This window comes from Chiloscyllium plagiosum, unplaced genomic scaffold (genome assembly GCF_037043375.1).
Source record: "Chiloscyllium plagiosum isolate Xiang-an unplaced genomic scaffold, Cpla_swu_hap1 HiC_scaffold_27, whole genome shotgun sequence".
Taxonomy (NCBI): domain Eukaryota; kingdom Metazoa; phylum Chordata; class Chondrichthyes; order Orectolobiformes; family Hemiscylliidae; genus Chiloscyllium; species Chiloscyllium plagiosum.
The window spans coordinates 30,090,608-30,117,147 of record NW_028270165.1 but is presented as its reverse complement, the minus strand read 5'-3'; the positions used below and the strand labels follow the sequence as shown (position 1 = coordinate 30,117,147).

Genomic DNA, 26,540 nt, shown 5'->3' with positions numbered 1-26,540 from the left:
ACATCACCACCAAACCTACCTCCAATCACCTTAAAATTATGCCACCCCCATGATAGACATTTCCGCCCTAGCTGTTCACTCTAGCTATGCCTCTCATCATTTTGTACACCTCTAGCAAATCGCATGTCACCCTCCTTTGCACCAATGAGAAAAGCCTTATCTCTCTAGTTGGGTGGGATGATCATCGGTGTGGACTTGTGGGCCAAATGGACTCTTTCCACACTGTCGAGGTCCTATGATATTGTGTCAAAATTTGGCCACATCCATCCCTGTCGGTCCAGCATTGGCTGGATCTGTATTTGCGGAATATTTTTGCCCAAAAATGCATAACCCACCGTCATTCCACGCAAGATTCTGTAAATCCACTTTAGAAATAGAACCAGTCTGACTCAAAATTGGGATGCAGACTTTAACCTCACACCTTTAATGCATTGTTTGAGCTGAGATGACACCTTTTGTTAGAAATCCAGAAGTTATTTGAGAGTGACTTAAAAGGAGTTCTGTGACTTAGATATTCATGAACCGAAGCTGGCACACGTATTCCAAAAGACGAAAGACTTCATCTAATTTTGTTTAATATATTTCAGCTGTAACCTTTTGCTATACATTCTGTGCCTTATGGTCCTGCTCCACAACCATCTCATGAAGGGACAGTGCTCCGAAAGCTACTGCTTCCAAATGAACCTTTTTTTCAGATTAGATTCCCTACAGTGTGTGATTTTTAACTTTGTCCACCCCAGTTCGACACCAGCACCTCCAAAGCATTCTAAAAGATGAAAGACTTAAGCTAAATTTGTTTAATATTGCCTTCCATGACACTGCAAAACTTGACCACGTCCATCCCTGACTTTCCAGCAGCATTGAGCCAACTCACAGAGGAGAGCCTTGGCTGATTGACGGCACATTGTAGCCTATAGAGGGTGAAGGGGCGGGGAACGTCCTCCCGCCAATCGCAGTGAATGGGAGGCGGGGCTTGGTTCATAACACGTGAACTAAAGTGTCGTCACGTGATCTCCCCGCCATCACCGTGCGTCCGCGCAAGCGCCCTGCCGCTGCGCCTGAGGTCCGGGTTGAGCGCTGCAGGAGGGTTAATGTTGAAGGGTCGGGAAGGAAAGAAACGGAGAGAGTGCAGACCGAGAGGCTTCGCCAACACTCGGTGTAGGCCCCCGACCCGGACTGGAAGCTCCCGGTCCCTGGTTTGCAGGTGAAGGGAAAACAGCTGCGGGCCCCGAAGAGGCGACAGGTCCCGCGGTTGCCGTCGCCATATTTGTCGGGGGCAATGTTGTACTGATTATGATGGGTGGCGCCATCTTTAAAGGGGGCAAGTTGCAGCAGGGTGTATTTTGACTGGTAGGTGGAAGAGGAATGTTTACACACAGCAAACTCAAGCCAAGAGAAATGTATGTTTTTTTTGTACAATTTCTTGTACAATTTCTACCCTGGACTGGCAATGATGGGATTTTTTTTTGTAAACACCTTTTTACAGGATATTGGAATGAGGAGGATTTGCACATAGGAAAGTCGAATCAAAAACTACATCAAGATCTGACAGTGTGGCTCGTCTTCTATCAGGAAGAGAAAAGGCCTTAAAAATTCAGGTATGGGTGTAAGTGAACAAGTGCCAAGATCTTCCATATCCTAGTTGGACCACACCAGGAGTTCTGGTGGTACTCCTGAGGAAGAATAGTCTGTATTGGCTTGAGAGGAAGCACAGAGCAGGTTTACCAGAGTGATGCCTTGACTCCCGGGGTTAGATTATGAGATATGGCTGCAAATGTGAGCCATAGTTATTAAATAGCTAAAATATTACCTCAGATTACAACAGAATCTTGATCAGATGGGCCAATGGGCTGAGAAGTAGCTTGCTCTCTGTTGTCTTTGACCACTTCCGTGTGCTTGTTTTCGGGTAACAGCGCAGCTTCCTGAACGGTAATAGCTGGCGGTTTGCCAGCTTCCAGTAACTGAACTGCACTGTTTTGGGGGAGTGTATTTGGATGGCTCGAATGTTGTCCTCTGGGTGACTGGATCCATTTTACCTGAGTAGTGTCCCACTTTGTCTCTATGACATTACCTCTAGATTGATTGCCGTTGCTTTCACTGTGAAAGAGGTGAAAGGGCCTTTTCGGTGCTGATGCGGAGGCCAGTGTCTGTTTGATGTTGACACCTCCTGCTCAGCTCCCCACTCGATCTTCTCTGAGCTAGCCTGTCACCCTTTGGTAAGGTCATGCAGGAGTCCAGCTAGCTCGCTATAATTCTTTACACAGCTACTGCAATAATTAAATAGTCCGAAGCTTTGTCTTGCGCCTTTAACAGTAACTTTTCATTTCTGGTGGAATGCTATGGTTGCCCCGTATTACTGTCCGTTGCTATGGCAACTGGCTGGAGCTTACTGTGCGCCTGTTGAAATCCTTGTCCTTGCATACCTTGATGTAGGAACCAAATGTTTTCTGAGTTCTTATTGGGACAGTTCTTGGTGAAATGCCCATCGCTAATGCACACAAAACACACTCCCCTTTTTTTTCCTGTGACCCACCGGCTCCCTTTACCAACTACTGCTGGTTTCTTAAGATTTCTCTTTCCTGCATCATCGCCCAATTGAATACTTCCTTAATTTGTGTATGTGTTTTTTCATCCTCCAGTTCTCTCTCCACAATTACTTTTCCCAGTAGCATTGAAATAGCATCAAATATAGACCCAAAATTTCTAAAGAAAATATCCATCCATTCCACGCTACGCAGAATGGGTTAGTTAATATTGATTTACTAAAGATTCCAAAGGAGGTGGGTGTAAACTCTTAATTACATCATCCATCACTCCTCCTCCTGCAAGAACATAAATGTTACACTTTTACAGAAAAAAGAACACCACCTGTGTTAAATTTGCCTTTTTCAATTCCTCCATGAGTTTCCTCAGATTTTAGACCATACCATCGGAATTGTGTTCAGAGAATTGAGTTTCCAAGATACCAAATTTCCTATTATTGGCATTCTTTCACACCAAAGTACCTTTCCAATGAGCAAATCTCATGTGTTAAAGTTCATTCTGGCCAGAAAACGAAATTCCAAACACGGTAATTTCTGAAACTAAACTTTACCCAAGTGCAAACACAACACAGAGCCAATTCTAAAAGATTTTTTTACCAAGCTTTCCCGAATAGACTTTTAAAATCAACATTTCGTTGCTGACTTCTGCTTTGCACAATCACTGATAGTTTCTTGACCAGACATTACGTTAACCATACATGTCCCAGACTTAAACAGGTAGAATATACTTTTAAATCACCATTTGCATATTGGGAACATATGAACTTCAAAGCATTCGCCATATCTCTAGCTCCAGGGAATAAAAAACACACAAATTGCACAGGATAACATTTAGGAACCAACAAACCAAGGTGCATTCAAACCAGACCACAAAGAGTTAACCCTTCTACAAAGTTCAGTGAACTAGCAGAGAATCGGGGTTGCTCTTTCTCTCTCTCGCTCTCACACTTCTGAATGCTGCAGCTTGTTTCTGTGTTTTTTTAAAACGCTTAGTCAGCAGAATGGACTAGTCTGAACACCACGCCGCTTGCCCACAGTCCTTCCCTGCCATTTTCCCATACTCTCGTTCTTTTAACGTCCCACTTCTCTCACGCCAAGAGACTTCTTGCTCCCACCCACTTTTCTCCTCCTTTTCGCGCCTCTTAGCACCAGGACCCACAACCTCTTTTGTTATTTTCATGCCTCCTATTCACAACCCCTTTCACTATTCCTGTGACCGGACCCCCCCTCCTTGCTCCAATTTAAGTTTGTTTTGTGCTGTGGCTTATAGAAACCCCCGCCACCAAATGTCACATGAACTAAAAGGGTGGTAAATAAACATACTCCCCCAAATTGTGGCCCAAGGTGTGCTGGCTTCAGGCAGATCACCCTGCTCGCAGCACCAACCTATTGGAGCGTACCTCCCGACCAGGACAAAGACTGAGGATAATAGAATCCCTACAATGTGAAAACAGGCCCTGTGGCCCAACAAGTCCACACTGACCCCTGCGAAGAATAACCCACCCATACCCACCTCACATTTATCTGAATTAAACTCCATCGGCCACTCCTCAGCCCATTGGCCCATCTGGTCAACATCCCGTTGTAATCTGAGGTAACCTTCTTCACTGTCCACGACACATCCAATTTTGGTGTCATCTGCAAACTTACTAATTACAAACTATGTTTACATTGAAATCATTTATATAAATGATGAAATGTAGAGGACCCAGCACCGATCCTGTGACACTCCACTGGTCACAGGCCTCCAGTCTGAAAAACAACCCTCCACCACCACCCTCTGTCTTCTACCTTTTGAGCCAGTTCTGTATCCAAATGGCTAGTTCTCCCTGTATTCCATGAGATATAACCTTGCTAATCAGTCTCCCATGGGGAACCTTGTCAAACGCCTTCTTGAAGTCCATACACAGGGGAACCTCTGATCCGAACATGATGGGTGGGCATGATTTTGTTCGGATAATTGTTTATTCGGTTAATCGATTTAAATGCCTTTCCTCTGGGACTCGGAGTTTTTAAAAGTCTGCTCCCCGTTCAGGAGACTACAGCAGCACACAGCATGCGACCCCCTGTCCCCCAACCCCGTGCGACACCGTCCCCTGCCTCCCCAACGCTGTGCAACACCTCCCCCGCCTCCTGACCCCGGGCCACACCGTTTCTCCCCCCACCCGCCTCCTGACCCCGTGCCACTCCGTTCCCCCCTCCAACACCTCCCCTGCCCCCAAAGCCGGCCACCCCGTCCCCCCTCCTCCGGGACAGCTGGTCTGGACACCAGCCACAAGATTGCTGCTGCCTTTGTGGGGTAAGTCTCCAAATAAAGTGCACACACACGTAGCCACAGCCACACAGACAACGTTTTGACAGGTTCCACCTTTGCCCTGTACGGACAATGTTGGAGAGATTATGTGGGGGATGGGATTTAGGGTTCACCCCTGTGTAGAACTCCAGGGAAAGTGTGGGGGGAGAGAGAGAGAGGGCGGGAGGTCAGTCATTTGGAGACGGTGCCTGTTTAATCACTGTAAACAAAAGACGCTATCACTGTTGGAAACACATCTTTGATGTAATGTTTCCATCATGACCTCGAGATCTCCTTCGGATAATCGAGGGTCCTCTGTAGATCACATTCACCGCTCTGCCCTCATCAATCCTCTTTGTTACTTCCTCAAAAAACTCGAATCAAGTTTGTGAGACATGATTTCCCATGCACAAAACCATGTTGACTATCCCTAATCAGTCCTTGCCTTTCCAAATACAGGTACATCCTGTCCCTCAGGATTCCCTCCAACGACTTGCCCACCACCGAGGTCAGGCTCACCAGTCTATAGTTCCCTGGCTTGTGATTACCGCCCTTCTTAAACAGTGGCACCATGTTGGCCAACCTCCAGTCTTCCGGCACCTCATATGTGACTATCGATGATACAAATATCTCAGCAATATGCGCAGCAGTCACTTCTCTAGCTTCCCACAGAGTCCTGAGGATTTATCCACTTTTATGCATCTCAAGACATCCAGCACTTCCTCCTCTGTAATATGGACATTTTTCAAGATGTCACCATCTATTTCCCTACATTCTATACCTTCCATGTCCCCCTCCACAGTAAACACTGATGTAAAATGCACACATAAGCTGCCTTGCTGATCTCCGAGGGGCCCCATTCTCTCCCTAGTTCCTTTTTTATCTGTAATGTACAGTGTTTATAAAATCCTTTGGATCTTCCTTAACCCTATTTGCCAAAGCTATTTCATGTTCCCTTTTTGCCCTCCTGATTTCCCTCTTAAGCATAATCCTACTGCCTTTATACTCTTCTAAGGATTCACTAAATCTTTCCTGTCTAGACCTATCAGATCTTCCTCCTTTTTCTTAACCAAAACAGTCAATTTCTCGAGTTATCCAGCATTCCCTACCAAAAGACCTTATCTATTTATCCTATCCTTGGCCCTCATGGTTTTATAAACCTCAGAAATGTCACCCCTCAGCCTCCAATGCTCCAGGGAAATCAGCCCCAGCCTGTTCAGCCTCTCCCTATAGCCCAAATCCTCCAACCCTGGCAACATCCTTGTGAATCTTTTCTGAACCCTTTCAAGTTTCACAACCTCTTTCCGATAGGAAGAAGACCAGAATTGCGCACACTATATTCCAATAGTGGCCTAACCAATGTCCTGTACAGCCACAACATGACTCCCAACCCCTACACTCAGTGCACTGACCAGCCAACCAGCCTTGCTTTTCACCCTAACAGGAATATACTGTCTGTGGACTCTCATTATCTCATTTTTGAAGGCTTCCCACTTTTAGATTAGATTAGATTACTTACAGTGTGGAAACAGGCCCTTCAGCCCAACAAGTCCACACCGACCCTCTGAAGAGCAACCCACCCAAACCCTTTGCCCTACATTTACCGCTGATTAATTTAACATGGCCAATTCACCTAAACTGCACATCTTTGGACTGTGGGAGGAAACCGGCGCACCCCGAGGAAACCCACGCAGACACAGCCAAAATCAGCCTGCCCCCAATTTAGAACTTCAAGTTCTATCACCATCTATTTCCCTACATTCTGTATCTTCTATGTCATTCTGCACTGTAAACACTGATGCAAAATATTTGTTTAGTATCTCCCCCATCTCTTGCAGTTCCACAAAAAAGGCCGCCTTGCTGATCTTTGAGGGGCCAAATCCTCTCCCTAGTTATCCTTTTGTCCTTAATGTATTTGTAAAAACACTTTGGATTCCCTTAACCCTATTTGCCAAAGCGATCTCATGTCCCCTTTTTGCCCTCCTGATTTCTCTCAAGTATGCTCCCACTGCCTTTATATTCTTCTAACAATTCATTCGATCTGTCCTGTCTCTACCTGACATGCTTCTTTCTTTCTCTTAACCAAATCCTCAATTTCTCTAGTCATCCAGCATTCTCTATACCTACAAGTCTTTCCTTTCACTCTAACAGGAGTCCAGAGATAGTATATTCCTGTTACGTCATTTCTGAAGGCTTCGCATTTTCCAGCCGTCCCTTTACCTGTGAACATGCTGTCCCCAATCAGCTTTTGAAAGTTCTAGCCTAATACTGTCAAAATTAGCCTTCCTCCAATTTCGAACTTCAGCCTTTAGATCTGGCCTATCCTTTTCCATCACTATTTTAAAACGAATAGAATTATGGTCGCTGGCCCCAAAGTGCTCCCCCACCGACACCTCAGTCACCTGAGCGGCGTTATTTCCCAAGAGTAGGTCAGGCTTTGCACCTTTGTCTGGTACACACACAGACACCACCCCCCCCTCAATCTTCTGCACAAAAGTAACAACTTTCTCCTAGCTCCCATCAGTTCTGAAGAAAGGTCACTGGACCTGAAATGTTAACAACCGTGGAGAGAGATCAGGTTTGCCAGACCTGCTGGGATCTTCCAGTGATTTCTGGTTTTGTTTCTGATTCCCGGCACCCGCAGTGCCTTTAGTTCTTGGTTCGCTGATGTCCTGAAACGAAGGATATCTGCTGTCCTTGTCTTCTGCACATGTGATTCCAGATCCACAATGTGGTTGACTTTGGACTGTCCTCTGAAGTAACATGGCAAGGCACTCGGTTCAAGGGCCATGAGGACTGGGAATTAAGTGCTGGCCCAGCAGTAGCCACATCACATGAACAAATCTGAGAAATGCCGATGACAAAAGAAAGTTGCATATCTACGTTTGTGAATGTAAGTTTGCTTACTGAGCTGGAAGGTTCATTTTCAGAACTAGGTAATATCATCAGTGAGCCTTTGGTGATGCACTGGTGTTAGTGACCCGCTCTCTTTGTGTGTTTAGTTTTCCTTGGGTTACTGACATCATTTCCTGTGGTGATGTCATTTCCTCCTCTTTTTCTCAGTGTGGTAAATAAGCTCTATCAACAAACACATTGACGTGGACCCCATTTACCACCCTCTGAGGAAAAAGAACAGGAAATTGCATCACCAGAGGCAATGGCATCACCAACCCAAGGAAACCTAAACACTCAAATCAAAAGCAGGACATAACACCAGCGCTTCACCGGTGGCTCACTGATGATGTTACCTAGTATGGTGACAAAATGCCTGAAAACAAGCCTTCCAGCTCAGTGAGCAAACTTGCATCCAGAACCTCAACCTGAGGTAGAAATCTTCTCACTATCTACACATATGATCAGAGACTAAACTGTGATCCCAACCCAGCTCACTTGAGAGTCAATCTAGATAAGATCTCGAAACATCTGAAGGGAGAAAACTCAACTCAAAATCAGAAGCAAGCTCTTAAGTAAGCTTGCTGGATCCATGTGGGATGCTGCTACTATAACATTGTAGACGTCAGGCCTAGTCCCATCATTCTCGGTAGTCAGTACTGTGCAGCTGTTTGGTGAAGGTCAGTAAGATGTCTACATGCCATCTGGTCAACAGCCCATATGGTCAAATTCCTGAGCAAGATATAATAGCAGACACCCTTTGACTCAAGGAATGGAAATGAAAGAAAGTCACTAACAAATTCCTTGTGACAAATTTGTGGGCGGCATAGTGGCAGTGGGCAGCACGGTGGCACAGTTGTCTCTCAGCGCCAGAGATGCGGGTTCAATTCCCTCCTCACGTCTGACTGTGTGGAGTTTGCACATTCTCCCCGTGTCTGCGTGGGTTTCCTCCGGGTGCTCCGGTTTCCTCCCACGATCCAAAGATGTGCAGGTCAGGTGAATTGGCCGTGCTAAATTGTCCACCATGTTAGGTGCATTAGTCAGGGGTAAATATTGGGTAGGGAAATGGGTTTGGGTGGGTTTCTCTTCGAGAGGGGTCGGTGTGGACTTGTTGGGCCAATGAGCCTGTTTCCACACTGTAGAGAATCTAATCTAATCTAAATGACAGGCTTGCTTCTGTAAGGGTGAAAGTAGTCCTTGCAAAACACGTTCAGGACAAGTGAGGTACAGCCAGTCTGCATCACTGGGACTTCAGTACAAGCTCCTTGTGGACTTGCAGAGAAGCACAAACAATGCTGCAGTGTCCCTTTACAAATAGGTGGCAAACTGATCATCTTAAACTGTGTAAATGAGACATGTACTGTTTAGCTTCTGGGACGGGATGGTGGCTCAGTGGTTAGCACTGCTGCCTCACAGCACTCTGGTTCGATGCCAGTCTCTGGCAACTATCTGTGCGGAGTTTGCACGGTCTCCCTGTGTCTGCGTGGGTTTCATTTGGGTGTGCTGCAGTTTATTCCAGTCCAGTGATGTGCAGGTTTGGAGGATTGGCCATGCTATTGGTTGGGATGCTCTTCGGAAGTTCTGTGTGAACTCGATGGGCCAAATTACCTGCTTCCACACTGTAGGGATTCTATTCTCTGATTTGCATTCTCTAAGTAAACAACATAACTTCAACGAAAAAGAATCAACTATACAGTTATGGATTGGAGTGCGATAGATCAGTCTGGGATCAGTAAACCAGTTATACTTTTGTTGACAATTTGGCAACTTCTTTGACCGTTTCCCTGCTAATTTTAGTCCAGAGGGTTAGCTGGTTCATTGAATTTAATTTCAAAAGTTTTGCAGTAGTGGAATCTTAAATTTCTCCAGGTACCTTGTATAGTGTGGTCATGAACATCTTTCATCCTGTTGACCCTGTGCTCACGACGCAGCATTTAGGTAAATGTGAGGTGCTGCATTTTGGAAAGGGAAATCAGGGCTGGACTTGTACACTTAACGGTAAGGTCCTGGGGAGTGTTGCTGAACAAAGAGACCTTGGAGTGCAGGTTCATTGCTCCTTGAAAGTGGAGTCGCAGGTAGATAGGATAGTGAAGGAGGCATTTGCTATGCTTTCCTTTATTGGTCAGAGTATTGAGTACAGGAGTTGGGAGGTCATGTTGCGGCTGTACAGGACATTGGTTAGGCCACTGTTGGCATATTGCGTGCAATTGTGGTCTGCCTGCTATAGGATGGATGTTGTGAAAGATGAACGGGTTCGGAAAAGATTTACAAGGATGTTGCCAGGGTTGAAGGGAGTGGCTGAGTAGGCTGGGGCAACCTTTACACACACAAATGCAAAGAGCAGATTATTACCTTTTTGGTTCTACTCTGTCTTTTAGCTGCCAGCTGCTCATATTCCCTCAGCAGAACCTCTTTGTCCTTTCCACCTATCTCACCAGTACCTAGTGGACCACGACAACTAGATCTTTCCCCTCCCACGCTGAGTTCCGCTGCAGCCCACATGAAACATCCAGACCCGGGCAACACACCAGCAATGCTGCCTTCGGGACTCTGGATCCTGGCCCCAGACAACAGGTGTCTACTCCCCTGACTGTACAATCCCCGATTACAGCAACGACTCTGTTTTCTTCCCCCATCTTGAGTAGCTCCTTGTACCACGGCACTGCGGTCGTTTTGCTCATCCTCTCGACCGCCTCCGCTCTGGGCCATACACTAACCGAGAATCTCCAATCTGTTGGACGAGCTCAAGGCCTCAGGCTCCTCCAAGCACCCGCTCATGGATCCTTCCACCAGCCTCGCTCATAGTCACACTCTCCTGTTCCTGACCACTGACCGAATTAGTCAGTGAGCTGTACAGCACAGAAGCAGACCCTTCGGTCCAAGTCATCCATGCCGACCAGAAGATCCCAACCCAATCTAGTCCCGTTTGCCAGCATTTGGCCCATATCCCTCTGAACCCTTCCTATTCATATACGCATCAGATGCCTTTTAGATGCTGTAATTGTACCAGCCTCCACCACTTCCTCTGGCAGCTCATTCCATACACACACCACCCTCTGTGTGAAAAGGTTGCCACTTAGGTCCCTTTTAAATTTAAACGTCTCGCCCTAAAGCTATGCCCCCTCGTTTTCGACTCCCCCACCCCAGGGGAAAAAAGTTTGTCTATTTACCCTATCCATGTCCCTCATGATTTTATAAACCTCTATAAGGTCACCCCTCAGCCTCCAACACTCCAAGGAAAACAGCCCCATCCTGTTCAGCCTCTTGCTATAGCTCAAGCCCTTTAATCCTGGCAACATCCTTGTAGATCTTTTCTGAACCCTTTCAAGTTTCACAACATCCATCCTGTAGCCGAGTGAACGGATTTGCATGCAATATTCCAAAAGTATCCTAACCAATGTCCTGTACAGCCGCAACATGAACTCCCAACTCCTGTACTCAATACTCTGACCAATAAAGAAAAGCATACCAAACTCCTCCTTCACTATCCTACCTACCGACGACTCCACTTTCAAGGAGCTATGAACCTGCACTCCAAGGTCTCTTTCTTTAGTCACACTCCCGATGACCTTTAGCATATTCCTGCCCTGATTTGCCTTTCCAAAATGCAGCACCTCACATTTATCTGAATTAAACTCCATTTGCCACTATTTGGCCCATTGACCCATCTGATATCGATCTCGTTTTTCTCTATGTATCCTTCACTGTCCACTACACCTCCAATTTTGGTGCCATCTGCAAACTTACTAACTATATGTCCTATGTTCAGATCCAAATCATTTATATAAATGATGAAAAGAAGTGGACCCAGCACCGATCCTTGTGGCACACTACTGTTCAAGGACCTTCAGTCTGAAAAGCAACCCTCCACCACCACCTTCTGTCGTCTACCTTCGAGCCAATTCTGTATCCAAGTGGCTAGTTGTCCTCTAACCTTGCTAACCAATCTACAATGAGGAACCTTGTCGAACCCCTTCTGAAGACCATAGATCATGTCCACCACTCTGCCCTTATCAATCTTCTTTGTTACTTCTTCAAAAAGCTCCATCAAGTTTGTGAGACATGATTTCCCACACAAAAAGCCATGCTGACTATCCCTAATCAGTCCTTGCCTTTCCAAATACAGGATTTCCTCTAGCAACTTGTCCACCACCGAGATCAGGCTCACCAGTCTATAGTTCCCTAGCTTGTCCTTACCACTTTTCTTAAATAGTGGCACCACGTTAGCCAACCTCCAGTCTTCCGGCATCTCACTGCATCGATGATACAAATATTTCAGCAAGAGGCCCAGCAATCACTTCCCTAGCTTCCCACTGAGTTCTTGGGTACACCTGATCACGTCCTGGGAATTTATCCACCTTTGTGTTTTCGGACATCCAGCACCACCACCTCTGTAATCTGGATATTTTTCAAGGTGCCACTGTCTATTTCCCCACGTTCTACATCTTCCATATCCTTCTCCACAGTAAATACCGATGCAAAATAGTTAGGGCAGTTAATCAAAGGGCTATGATTGCTTCCTGAAATACAGCATCCAAGTAACTCTCCCCTTCCCTGATGTGTCGTGGTGCTAGAAGCTCAGATTTCAACTCATCAACTCTGAGCTGGGGTTCCTCAAACAACGACCACTTGCTCCTGGTGTGGTCACTAGACATCTCTCATGGGCCCCACAGTGGCTCAGTGGTTAGCACTGCTGTCTCTCAGTGCCAGGGATCAGGGTTCGACTCCACCCTCGGGCCACTGTCTGTGTGGAGTTTGCACATTCTCCCCGTGTCTGCGTGGGTTTCTGCCGGGTATACTCCGGTTTCCTCCCGCGGTCCAAAAGATGTGCATGTCAGTTGAATTGGCCGTGCTAAGTTACCCATCGTGTTAGGTGCAGTAGTCAGGAGTAAATGTAGGGAAATGACTTTGAGTGGGTTACTCTTCGGAGAGTCGGTGTGGACTTGTTGGGCCGAAGTGCCTGTTTCCACACTGTAGGAAAGCTAATCTAATCTCAATGGGGTTCACCAGCTCCCACGTCAGACAGGTACAACACGTCGCCTGGCTCTGCATCGTTTCTTGATTACTTAGTTTGTTTCTTAAACGTTTTGTACTTAATCTGTAAATCTTTCCCCTGTTTTCCATCAATCTGCAATGACATGTAATGCCGAGTCAAATAAGTAGCTGTCCCCAACCAATGAACGTGAGGGACAGCTGTGATGTCACACTTTTGTGCCGGCCCCCTGATCCTGGGCTTCAGTTTATCCCGTTAAGAAACCTTACAAGCTGAGAGCTAAAAAAACAAATCTCTTCCCCTCTTTACTGATTTCCCACCTTGCCACTCAAGTCCCCAAGCTACAGGGGAACCTCAATTATCCGGCATTCGCTTATCCGAATGTCAGATTAACCAGCAAGATCTCGAGGTCCCAATGCACGGCTAAACTGTGTAATCTGGCATTCGGTTATCCGGAATTCGATTAACCGAACAAAATGCCCCCGCTGTGTCGCTCAGATAATCGAGGTTCCTCTGTGTGTACTCACTTGGTTGTGTCCGACTCTGTCGAGAGTGTGATGCTGGTGAAGCTCAACAGGTCAGGCAGCGTCCGACGAGCAGCAGAATCGCCGTTTGGGACAAAAGCCATTCTTGATGAAGGGTTTTTACCCAAAAGATTGATTCTCCTGCTCCTCAGGAAAATCAGGAGTTTCATCAGGAACGACTTTTGTCCGAAACAGCAATTCTCCTCCTCAGATGCTGCCTGACCTGCTGTGCTTTTCCAGCACCACGCTCTTCACTCTGATCTCCAGCATCTGCAATGCTCGCTTTCTCCATGTGTCCTACTCTGGCTCAGTGGGAGAATGTTCAGAATGGTCAACATTTGGATTAGATTCCCTTCAGTGTGGAAACGGGCCCTTCGGCCCAACAAGTCCACACCGACCCTCTGAAGAGTAATCCACCCAGACTCATTTCCCTATGTTTACTTCTGACTAATGTACCTCACACAATGGGCAATTTAGCAAGGCCAAGCCACCTAACCTGCACATCTTTGGACTGTGGGAGGAAACCGGAGCACCCAGAGGAAACCCACGCAGACACTGGGAGAATGTGCAAACTCCACACAGACAGTCACCCCGAGGCTGGAATCGAACCCGGGTCCCTGGCGCTGTGAGGCAGCAGTGCTAACCAGTGGGTCACTGTACAGCCTGCTCTCTGCTTTTCCACTCAGTGCCTCTCTTTACCAGGCTGAAATATCTTTGTGTCGCAAACTCAATGCGGCCTTTCCACTGTCCGAGATCTATGCACATTAACAACAAGCGTGAGGTCTCTGCTGGATCCCTGACATCCAGCAATGACAGCAGTCACCAAGATCAGCTACCCTGTTCCTTCTGTGTTGTGTGGATAGAAGGTTTAGGAGAGCCTGTCTGAGTAGCTGCATAAAATCCTTCTTCTCCACCTTCTGTTATCCTCTCTCCCTCTCCCAACCCCCCCTCAGTCTTGCTAAACTGACTTCCTGTGTTTTTTTTTTGGGAGGGGTTCTTTTTCACTCTGTTTTCTTTTCCCTGTTTTCTATTGGCAAAGGAGCATTTGCCGTCCGGAGACCCGAGCCAAACGTCCCGTCGGGATCTGATTTGCCGAATGTCTTGGGATCATGAACACAGAGGTAACCAGCACTGCTCAAGGCACAGAGAAACCGTACACGTGTTCCGTATGTGGACGAGCCTTCAGCCGGTCGTCTGGCCTCTCGAAACATAAATGCAGTCGCGATGGGGAGAAACGATGGAAATGTGGGGACTGCGAAGAGGGGTTCAGGTATCCCTCCCAGCTGGAAACGCATCGACGGACTCACACAGGGGAGAGGCCGTTCATGTGTTCCATCTGCGATAAGGGATTTGCTCGGTCCTCTGACCTGCTGAAGCACCAGCGGGTTCACACCGACGAAAGACCTTTCAACTGCCTGGACTGCAGCAAGTGCTTTAAATGCTCCGGTGACCTGATACGCCACCAACGCGTTCACTCCGAAGAGAGACCGTTCCGGTGTTCTCGCTGCGGCTCTGGCTTCAGGCGGTCCTCTCACCTCACCGTGCACCAGCGTGTGCACACCGGGGAAACGTTCGCGTGCTCGGAGTGCGGGAGAGCGTTCACTCGGCCGTCCAACCTGCTGAAGCACCAGCAGTTTCACACGAGGGAGAAGCGGTTCACCTGCCCGGAGTGCGGGAAGGGTTTCCCCGAGTTATCGATCCTGCTCCGACACCAGCACGCTCACGTGGGAGAGAAGCTGTTCACCTGCTCGGTGTGTGGGAAGGGATTTAGACGGTCGTCCAATCTGTTGACGCACCAGCGGGTTCACACTGGTGAGAAGCCATTCACCTGCCCGGAGTGTGGCAAAGGGTTTACTGAGTTAGCCACCCTTCAGTCGCACCACCGCGTTCACACTGGGGAGAGGCCATTCATCTGCTTTGAATGTGGCAAGGGATACACTCGGTCATCGCACCTGCTGAGACACCAGCAAGTTCACAAATAATGGCAGAGATTGGATTTTGCTGTTAATCGCGTCCAAAACGGAATTGAATCGATGACACAGCCACATCGTAGAAATGATCAAAACAAAATTGCACGCCCCTTTTCCCGTGAGGGAGAGGGGCTTGGGTCTCGCACTAGAGATTCAAACTTGTTCTAACAAGGGGGTGGCCAACAGAAATGGAAATCAAGTTAAGATAGGTTAAGGTCAGAGTGGATTAGTGGTGCTGGAAGAGCACAGCAGTTCAGGCAGCATCTGAGGAGCAGTAAAATCGACGTTTCGGGCAAAAGCCCTTGATCAGGAATACATTCCTGATCAAGGGCTTTTGCCCGAAACGTCGATTTTACTGCTCTGATGCTGCCTGAACTGCTGTGCTCTTCCAGCACCACTAATCCAGAATCTGGTTTCCAGCATCTGCAGTCATTTGTTTTTACCCAAGGTCAGAGTGGTGCTGGAAAAGCACAGCAGGTCAAGCAGCATCCGAGGAGCAGGAAAATTGACTTTTCGGGCAAAAGCCCTTCATTAGGAATGAGGCTGGGAGCCTCCGGGGTGGAGAGATAAATGGGAGGGGGGGAATGGGGCTGGAGGGAAGGTAGCTGAGTGTGCAATAGGTGGATGGAGTTGTGGGGTTAAAGGTGATAGGTTGGAGAGGAGGGTGGAGCGGATCGATGGGAAGGAAGATTGACAGGTAGGACAGGTCATGAGGGCGGTGCTGAGTTGGAAGGTTGGAACTGTGGTAAGGTGGGCGGTAGGGGAAATGAGGAAACTGGTGCCACATTGATGCTCTGGGGTTGGAGGGTCCCGAGGCGGAAGATGAGATGTTATTCCTCAAGGTGTTGGGTGGTGAGGGAGCGGTGGTGGAGGAGGTCCAGGACCTGCATGTCCTCGGCAGAGTGGGAGGGGGAGTTGAAATGTTTGGCCACGGGGCGGAGGGATTGTTTGGTGCGGGTGTCCCGGAGATGTTGTCTGAAGGGGGCGTGGACCTGACCAAGTACCTAACAGCCCACCATACCTTCCCGGAAACTTCCCCTGCCACTGCAGGAATTGCAAAACCTGTGCCCATACCTCCCCCCGCCCACCGCTGTCCAAGGCCCCAAAAGAGCCTTCCACATCCATCAAGGTTTCACCTGCACTTCCAAACGTCATTTACTGTATCCATTGCTCCCAATGGGGTCTCCTCTACATTGGGGAGACTGGACTTGCTTAGGCCACTTTTGTAATATTCTGTGCAATTCTGGTCTTCCTATCGGAAAGGTGTTGTCAAACTTGAAAGGGTTCAGAAAAGATTAACAAGGATGTTGCCAGGGTTGGAGGATCTGAGCTATAGGGAGAGGCTGAACAGGCTGGGGCTGTTTGCCCTGGAGCGTCGGAGGCTGAGGGGCGACCTGATAGAGGTTGACAAAATTGAGGGGCATGGATAGGATAAATAGACAAAATCTTTTCCCTGGGGTCATGGAGTCCAGAACTAGAGGGCATAAGTTTAGGGTGAGAGGGGAAAGATATAAAGGAGACCTAAGGGACACCTTTTTCACGCAGAGGATGGCACGAGTATGGAATGAGCCGCCAGAGGAAGTGGTGGAGGCTGGTACAATTACAACGTTTAAGAGGCATTTGGATGGGTATATGAATAGGAAGGGTTTGGAGGGATATGGGCTGGGTGCTGGTAGGTGGGACTAAATTGGGTTGGGATATTTGTTGGCATGGACGGGTTGGATCGAAGGGTCTGTTTCTATGCTGTACATCTCTACGACTCTACGGATGTCTACCTTCAGAGCGCTTCAGAGCACACCTCTGGTTTGAGTTAAAAAGAGAGGCTGGAAAAACGAGAACTTTTTTAACCAGAGTGTATGAGGTTGGGGGTGACCGTATGAAAGTTTATGAACTCCTGAGAGGCACAGCTAAGGTAAGTAGCAAAGGTCATTTCCCAAGGGTGGGAACAGTTGAAAACTTGAAGGCATTTTCATTCCAAGGTGAGTGGAGAAAGATTTAAAAGGGACCTGAGGGGCAACTTCTTCCACACAGGATGGGTTCGTATGTGGAATCAACTGCCAGCTGAAGTGGTGGCTGTGGGTGGCGGTTACAACATTTAAAAGGTATTTGGATAGGCAAGTAAGCAGGAAGCTTTAGTGATACGGACTAGTTTAGTTTCGGGGAAAACTTGGCCGACATGGATGAGTTTGATCTGGGTCTGTTTCTGTGTTGGATGACCATGAGAATTAGTGGAGAACGTAGCCAGAAATATGAAAGCACTAAGAATTTCTGCAGATTTTGAAAAGGAAAAGTGAGGAAAACGATAGTTGATCCACTACTAAGTCAACCCGAAGAATTAAATAATGGATAACGAGGAAATGTTGAATCGGTCTTTGTTGGGTGTTGGCTAGTTGAGTTGGCTGGATGGCTGGTCTGCAATTCGGAGCGATGCCAACAAATGGGTTCAATTCCTGCCCCAGCTGTGGTTCCTATGAAGGATTTTCTGTCTCAATTTCTCCCCTCACCTGTGAAATGGTGAACCTCAGGTTAGACCACTGCCAGTCGTCTCGTGCTAATGAGAGAGCAGCCTTGTGGTCCAGTAAAACTACAGTGACTTGAGCTTGACATTCAAAATGCAGTGGCTCAGTGGTTAGCACTGCTGCCTCACAGCACCAGGTTCGAATCCAGCCTCTGGCGACTGGCTGTGTGGAGTTTGCGCATTCTCCCCGCATCTGCATGGGTTTCCTCCCACAGTCCAAAGTGCAGGTCAGGTGAATTGGCCGTGCTAAATTGCCAATAGTGTCAGGTGCATTAGTCAGAGGGAAATGGGTCTGCGTGGGTTACTCTTTGGAGGGTCGGTGTGGACTGGTTGGGCCGAAGGGCCTGTTTCCACACTGTAGGGAATCTAATCTAATCAAACCAATGAGATGGTGCAGTTTGAATCAACATTAATATGGAAACCAAATTAGTTTGAGAGCAAGAAGCCGAGAATAGGGATAACTGGATGGCTTTTGGGTGAGTGGGCTTAAATAGTGTAGGATTTATCCTTCATTCCTGCTCTTTCTCATCTCCATGCTACATGAGGTGACATTATCCAAAGGCACTGTTATTTTTCCCATGTACACTGGCAATGCCTAGTTCCACCTCCTCACCATCCTTCTCTCCATTCCTCTAACTGTTAGTAAATTATCTAACCTCCTAATGCCGACTCCAGTGCAGGTCTTGAGCAGACATTTACTCCATTGACAAATTGGGATGATCAAACCAGTTGTTTATTTGCCACAGCATATTCAGTTCCATGTCTACCCCTCCCTCGGGGATCTGACTGAGGCTGAACCACACAGCTCACAATCTCTGTGGCATGTATGACTCTAGATGTATTTCTGACCATATGTTCACAGTCACTGACCGCAGCTATTTTAATCTTGGCAATGTCCCCTATTTCCTGCACCATCCCATCTGCTGCTTAGAGCCTCATACGTGCCTGTGTTAACTTTAGACTCGACAATTCCAATGCATTCCTAACTAGCTTCAGGTTCACACAGCCAGAAACATACAATCATCCAAAACTCTAGTTGGCCATGTGCTAATCCTGTCCACCCATTTGGCCACAGTGAGGCCAAAGAAGTCTGAAATTGTAAAATGTGCACCCTTGTTTTCAAATTCCACTGAGGCCTTGCTTATCTCTGTGATCTCCACTTGTATAACCCTCCGAGATATCAGCCCTTTTGAGTCTCCTTATTTCACGCTGTCATTGGTGGCTGTGCCTGAATGTAAAACTCTGATATTCGATTCCTGAGCCCCTCCACCTCTGTCCCGGACAAAGCAGTCTTTACGGTGAAGTGTCTCTCCTAGCAATGCCCGCTCAGACTCCAGTCACGTGCTGCTTCATGAAATGTCTCTGCAAGGCCTTGCAGCCTTTGATCGCATTTGGCGTGTTGCATAAAGACAAACTGTTACTGTTTGACAACATCGGTTTGTTGGCAGCAACATTCCACAAACGGGCGATCAGATGGGTGGCTGGTGCATCAATTCCTTTGGTGGCATTGGTTAAAGCATGATTGTTGGTCAGTCTGCACCAGAAGAACTCCCCTGTGGACAGTGTTTGTCGCTGTTGTGGTCTTCTGAACTGTCGGATCTGCAGTTACCTTTGAAGAAGTGGAGTCTGGGATTATTTCCTCTTTTGTCGGCCAAGGAGGAACAGGGTACTCGTTTGAACGGTTGTTGAATACTGGAGCAGGCTGGAAGGGCTAAATGGCAAACTCCTGACCCCTCTTGTTTTTTTTTTAAACACTTGTGTTTCACTGATTCCTATTTGAAGTGGTTTCTGCACTAAATGGTTTTCAATGAATATCGATCTCAATGTAGTAACTGGAGAAAAAGTTGCAAAATTAAATGAATTCTGAAAGAGAGAGTTTTTTGGTGCTCATTTTGTACCTATCTCACCTTCATAATATCACAAAATGATTCTTTTCAAAAAATTGTTCACTCGTGGGGGTCACTGGCTCACCAGTGTTTTATTCCTCATTCCTAATTGCTTGTGAGAAAATGGTGATGAGCTGCCTCTTGAACCCCTGCACTCCACATGCTGTCAGGTTTTTAAAAGATTAGATTAGATTCCCTACACTATGGAAACAAGCCATTTGGTCGAACCCAAGCAGACCCATTTCCCCCCTACCCTATATTTCCCTCAGCCGAATGCATCTAACACTTACGGACAATTTAGCATGCCCAGTTCACCTAACCTGCATGTCTTTGGATTGTGGGAGGAAACCGGAACACCCAAAGGAAACCCACAGAGACATGGGAAGAATGTGCGAACTCCACACAGACAGTCTCCCTGAGGCTGGAATTGAACCCTGGTCCTATGAGGCAGCAGCGCTAACCACTGAGCCACCGTGCTGTCACGGTGACCCACTACATCCTGAGAAAGGGAATTTCAGGATTTTAACTCATGAATAGCAAGTCAGGATGGTAATAGCCTTGGCGAGGAACTTGAAGGTGCGGGTGGACCTATGCATCTACTTCTCAGTAGAGGTTATGAGGTGGTGAAATCTTTGGTGAATTTTTGCAGTGCATCCTGCTGCTACTGCACATTGGTGATGAAGAGAATGGGTGCTTGTGGGATTGGTGCCAGTCAAGTGTGATGCTTTGGCCTGAATGGTGTCAAGCTTCTTGGCTGTTGTTCGAGCTACACCCATCTAGGCAAATGGGGAATATTCATCACACTCCTGACTTGTGCCTTGCAGGTTGTGGATAGGCTCTGGGGAGATGGGCTATTCAACACATAATTCCTAATCTCTGACCTGCTCTTGTAGCTACTGTGCTTATTTGGCAAGTCCAGTGAGTTTCTGGTCAAAACGTGTGGCGCTGGAAAAGCACATCAGGTCAAGCAGCATCTGAGAAGCAGGAAAATCGACATTTCAGGCATAAGCCCTTCATCAGGCATGTGGTGGTTGGGGGGGGGGGGGAAGGAGGCTGAGATTTAAATCGAAGATTGGTGGTCGGACTGGGGACCGTAGCTGGGAAGGTGATAGGTCAATGCAGGTGGAGGGGTGATGGTGATAGGGTGGAGTGGACAGGTGAGAAGGAAGATGGACAGGTAGGAAAGTTCAAGAGGGTGGGTGCTGAGTTGGAGGGTTGGATCTGGGATGTGGTGGGGGGGGGGGGGGGAGGGGAGATGAGGAAACTGGTGAAATCTACTTTGATACTGGGAAGAGACAGTGCATTATCCTCTGCTATTTCCACCACCTACAATCTGACCCCACCACCAGAGATACATTTCTCTCCCCAACCCTATCAGTATTTCGCAGAGATCATTCCCTCCTCGACTCCCTTGATAGGTCCACGCCTCCCCATGAACCCACCCTCCACTCCTGGCATCTTCACTTGCCACTGCAAGAGGTGTAAAACCTGTGCCTACACCCCCCTCACCTTCATCCGAGGCCCTAAAGGATCTTTCCATGTCTGGCAGAGATTTTTCCGCACATCCAAACACCTCATCTACCATGTCTGTTGTTCTCACTGTGGTCTCTTCTGCATTGGAGAGACAGGACACCAACTTGCAGAACGTTTCAAGGAACATCTCTGTAGGACACACACCAAATAACCTCCCCCTCCCAATCCTGTAGGTGAGATGACTGAACTTCAACAAACACAAACATCTTCCTGTATGCCAGGTATGACTCAAACCAGTTTGCCGCGGATACCTATTGATTTCAGTTTTGCTCCTTGATGCCATACTTAAGGATTCACAGATAATATTAAAGTTTCAAAAGAAAAAAATGTGAAGAGGCAAATTAAACTAAATGGAACAGTTGAGAACAGTGACTTAAGAATGTATGGTCACAATCTTTGAAAGTGATAGAACAAGTTAGTCAAGCTGCTTGAAAAAAAATTAAATGCACAGGGTCCTCCAATTTATTAATTGTGTGCAATTCTGATCTCCCTCCTACAGGAAGGATGTTGTGAAACTTGAAAGGGTTCAGAAAAGATTGACAACGGTGTTGTCAGGGTTGGAGGATTTGAGCTATAGGGAAAAGCTGAACAGGTTGGGACTGTTTTCCCTGGAGCATAAGAGGATGAGGGGTGACCTTATAGTGTTTTATAAAATCAAAAGTGGCATGGAAAGGCTAAATAGACAAGTCCTTTTCCCTGGGGTGCGGGAATCCAGAACCAAAGGACATAGGTTTACGGTGAAAGGGGAAAGATTCAAAAGGGGCAACCTTTTCACACAGACGGTGGTGCATGTATGGAATGAGCTGCTAGGGGAGGTGGCGGAGGTTGGAAAAATTCCAATATTTAAAAGGCATCTGAATGGGTATATGAATAGGATGGATTTCGAGGGACTAGATTAATATAGGATGTCTGATTGGCATGGATGTGTTGAACCAAAGGATTTGTTTCCATGCCTCTTAAGACATAATTAATCTTGACAAATCACTGACTGATTCTCAGCTGAAACATTGGGCGGCACGGTGGCACAGTGGTTAGCACTGCTGCCTCACAGCGCCTGAGACCCGGGTTCACTTCCCGCCTCAGGCGACTGACTGTGTGGAGTTTGCACGTTCTCCCCGTGTCTGCGTGGGTTTCCTCCGGGTGCTCCGGTTTCCTCCCACAGTCCAAAGATGTGCAGGGTCAGGTGAACTGGCCATGCTAAATTGCCCGTAGTGTTAGGTAACGGGTAAATGTAGGGGTATGGGTGGGTTTCGCTTCGGCGAGTCGGTGTGGACTTGTTGGGCCGAAGGGCCTGTTTCCACACTGTAATGTAATCTAATCTAATTGTGCACAACTCTTGCGGCCCAGTGTTTTGGAGTGATATTTGGGCCTTGTATGGACAACTTCCCAGAACATCACCAGAGACAAGGGCTTTCAGTTTTAGTGGAGAGACTGCGATTCCTCTGTTCAGACAGGGAAGGTGGAGAAAAGTAGGTTCAAATATTTGCAGGAGCATTACCCCACCCGGGGAGAAATGGATTGGATTGTCACGATAATTGTTGCACGCACAAGCTAGCTTTAAGAGAATGGGGTGAAGGTGAGGAGAACCATTGTGCATTGCCCAGTTTCCATGATCAGCAATACAATAACTTCCCAATAGGGCAGTCTCTCAGCCAATAAGGAAGCTTTCGGATTCAGTCCCGCCCTTCATTCACTCCCATTGGATCGAAGACCAACTGCTGAATTTGGCCCTCCAGCATGGTGCCCACTTCCTATTGGTCAGGCCTTGCCGTCAATCAGCGGGTACTGCCCCGTAGGCGTGGGCATGCGCGGTGCCGGTGTGTCGCTCCGTTCGGCGATGCGCATGCGCGGTTGCCATTTCTCCGCAGGCTGAGGGTCGTCGGTGTCGTTTTTTATGGATCGCAAAAGGTGAGAGTCAGGGTGAGAAGGTGGAGCGGTAGACAGGCAGCGGGTGGGCGGAGAGGATTAGGCAAGCGCCTTGGGTCAGCCGCAAACTCTGAAAAGAGCCCACCTCACCCCGCCTCCCTCCTTCCTTTGCACCAAACGGAAAAAAGGCGCCAGACTTCCTCCCGGTGGAGACAGCAGCCATCTTTGTTAGGGGCAGTGCGCAGCGGAGGAATGTCGCGTGTGTGCCGTCATTGTTAGGGGCCATCTTTGTTGGGGGCAAGGTTTGGAATGACTGGGCGGAGCTTGCTGCCCATTGTCCCAAATGGAGGCATTATCCATTCAACCTTGTCTATTGGCCTCTCACACCCAGTGTTTTTTCCATGAGCCACAGCCAGAAAAGGAAGAGAAATCCTGCTTTGCAAATTCCATTTCCTCAGGTTTTCCTGATGATCCCACAAGTTAACAAGAGTTACAACAAGAACGAGAATCGCTGAAGTGTGGAAACAGACCCTAAGGCCCAACAAGTCGACACCAACAGTGCAGAGGGTATCTCACCCAGGACCCACTTCCTATAACTCTACATTTACCCCTGACTAATTCACCTGACCTACACATCCCCAAACACTACAGGCAATTTAGCACAGTCAGTTCACCCTAATTTGCACATGTTTGGACTGTGGGAGGAAACCAGAGCACCCAGAGCATACAGTTGTCCTGAGGCTGGAATTGAACCTGGGTCCCTGGCGCTGTGAGGCAGCAGTGCTAGCCACTGAGCCACCATGCCGTCCAAAGAGAAAACAAAAATTTTGACAGCACTTCTGATAGTGCCCACTCTCCCTTAGCACTTACCCTCAGACAGTGCCTGTTCTCAGTCTGTGATGACACTCCAACAATGTAGTCACTCCATTTCACAGCTTTTCTGCATCTCTCACTCACTTACTGCTCTTTTCACTTGGTGAAATAGGGTGTTTGAAAGGGAAGACCTGCAGTCAGGAAATTGAAACCAAGCATCACATCAGGATCTGACAGAGTCGTTCAATGTAGCATAACCTGAATTTCATCGGATTTGGAACATGGAGGGAGACAGCACTGTTCACAGTGGGGAGAAGTTGTACACATGTTCTGAGTGTGGACGAGGCTTCAACCGATCATCTGGCCTTTTGAGACACAAACAAACTCACAGTGGGGAGAAACCACGCAAGTGTGGTGACTGTGGGAAAGGGTTTAGATGCCCATCTGAACTGGAAAGGCATCGGCGTATTCACACTGGGGAGAGGCCATTTATCTGCTCTGAATGTGGGAAAGGATTCACCCAGTTGTCCACCCTGCAGGAACACCAGCAGGTTCACTCTGAGGACAGACCTTTCAAATGTCCGAACTGTGGGAAATGTTTTAAAAGTTCTGGGGAGTTGATGACGCATCAACGTGTTCACAGTGATGAGAGACCCTTTAGTTGTACGGACTGTGGGAAGTGCTTCAGAAGTTCTGGTGAATTGATGTCCCATCAGCGAGTTCACACTGACGAAAGACCTTTTAAATGCTCAGACTGCGGGAAGTGCTTTAAAAGTTCTGGGAACCTTATGGCACATCAGCGAGTTCACACTGTCGAGCGACCTTTTAAGTGTTCTAACTGCGGCAAATGCTTTAAGAGTTCCTGGAACCTGATAGAACATCAACGCGTTCACACTGACGAGAGACCATTCAGGTGCTCTCACTGTGGGACAGGGTTCAAGCATTCATCGCAACTTACTGTACACCAGCGAATTCACACCGGGGAGAGGCCGTTCACCTGCTCTGTGTGTGGGAGTGGATTCACTCAGTCATCCGACCTTCTGAAACACCAGCGCCTGCACACAGGGGAGCGGCCATTCATCTGCTCTGAGTGTGGCAAGGGATTCAGTCAGTCATCCCACCTGCTGAAGCACCAGCGAGTTCACAAGCAATGGTAGTGGCTGGATCTTGCTATTGAAGCACACCTCGGACTGAATTGTATTCATTGGGGTCCGTTTCTGGTGGTGTTGGGTATCAGAGGTGTTAGTAATCTGAATAAAGTCAAACCAGCTTTCTTTGAAACACACAGTGTGCTGATTCTTTCTAATGTCTCCAACACAAGTTACTTCCTTGTGAAGGGCTCGCTCTCATCCCCTCTATCGTCACCTCCAACAAGAAATACAAGGAGCCAATGGAGCTTCTTTGTCACTGAGACTGAGCCTTTGCAGCTTCCCTCCCCTTCCCCCACTGGATCCAATTGTCCCTAAAGTCCCACCTTGCCTGAGCCCTGAACTGATGTCTTGCTTCACTTTCTCTTCCATCTCCCCTCAAGCCCTCTCAGACCTTACATGTCCATGAGACCCACCTCCTGACCCATCAACCCTATTCTCAATAAATTATTCTCACACAACTCCCGTTTTCGCTGAGGTTGTTAACACGTCTACCTCTTTGGGTATTGTCTTACTCTCCTTTAACTCTACTGCCATCACTTTTTCTGTAAACAAACCATGACCACACTGTTATTTGCAAACTACTGCTTTATCTCCAACATTCCTTTCCTCTCTAAACGTCTTGAACATTTTGCCATATCCCGGATCCGTGCACATCTTTCCCTCAACTCCAGGTCTTTAATGCTCCCCTTAGGTTTTTGTACTGTAACAATGAAACTGCTCTTATTAAAGCCACATCCTTTATGACGGACTGTATCTCTTCTCATCCTTGTTGATCTGACTGCAACTTTGGACAAGGATCACTACACCATTCTGGTCCAAAACCCCTCTAGTCGTCCAGCTGAGTGGGGTTGCTCTCTCCTGCTTCCACTCTTGTCTGTTTGATCAGGGTCTCACTAGTAATGTATATCCTTCACAATCCCACAGTTACCTCTTGTGAACCCAAAGGGTCCAGCCTTGGCCTCCTCTTATTTCTCAGCAACATGCCCCCACAATAACAACATCATCTGAAAGCAGTCCCTGTTCTCACATGTGGAATGATAGCTCCCAGCTCTATCTCTCCACTGATCCTTTCATCCTCTCCACTGTTGTTCAATGATCAGTCTATTTCTCTGATGTCCAGTGCTGGATGTGTAGAACTCTCCAATTCAATATTAGGAAGACTGAAATCATTGTTTTCATGTCCACACTCCCAGCTGTATCCCTCTCCCTGTCTGAGACTGAACTAGACATTTTGCACCTTTGTGTCATGTTTAAACTCAAGTTAAATTTCTGACTCGGGTGTTTGTTCTGGTCAGTGTCCAATTACACTCTCCAGGTTTTCTCTCTCCCGTTCTTTAAAGTGGTGACTCAGTCTGTGGGACAAAGGGTCTTTGGTGTTCTTATCCTCAGTTTTGTAAAACCCTAACAAAGGGAGTTCGCTCTGATCAGTCACTCTGTTAATGTCCCTCTATCGCATGGTCTTCACTGGTTGACTGGACTACCCTCAGCTGCAGAGAGCAGTATGGACCTGGAACACCCTGCCTGCAACAGTAGTAGACTCGCCACTGTTAACTGCATT

At 47.6% G+C, this 26,540-nt stretch overlaps 2 protein-coding genes across 4 annotated transcripts in view; both read left to right on the top strand.

Moving 5' to 3' along the window:
* The first annotated feature begins 1,486 nt into the window (after positions 1-1,486).
* On the top strand, positions 1,487-15,478 carry LOC122543462 (uncharacterized). Its single transcript, XM_043682172.2, has 2 exons — positions 1,487-1,598; positions 14,285-15,478. Exon 2 carries the CDS (start codon positions 14,355-14,357, stop codon positions 15,225-15,227), a length of 873 nt encoding a protein of 290 aa, XP_043538107.2. The 5' UTR covers positions 1,487-1,598; positions 14,285-14,354; the 3' UTR covers positions 15,228-15,478.
* Positions 1,493-26,540, top strand: part of LOC122543622 (uncharacterized) — a 76,126-nt gene continuing 51,078 nt past the window's right edge. Inside the window, exons 1-2 of one of the 3 annotated variants that reach the window (XM_087974251.1) lie at positions 1,493-1,598; positions 24,004-25,112. In XM_087974251.1, the coding sequence (XP_087830377.1) occupies positions 24,113-24,988 (876 nt within the window). In that variant the 5' untranslated portion in view covers positions 1,493-1,598; positions 24,004-24,112 and the 3' untranslated portion in view covers positions 24,989-25,112. The other 2 variants (XM_087974252.1, XM_087974256.1) reach the window with 2 other exon arrangements.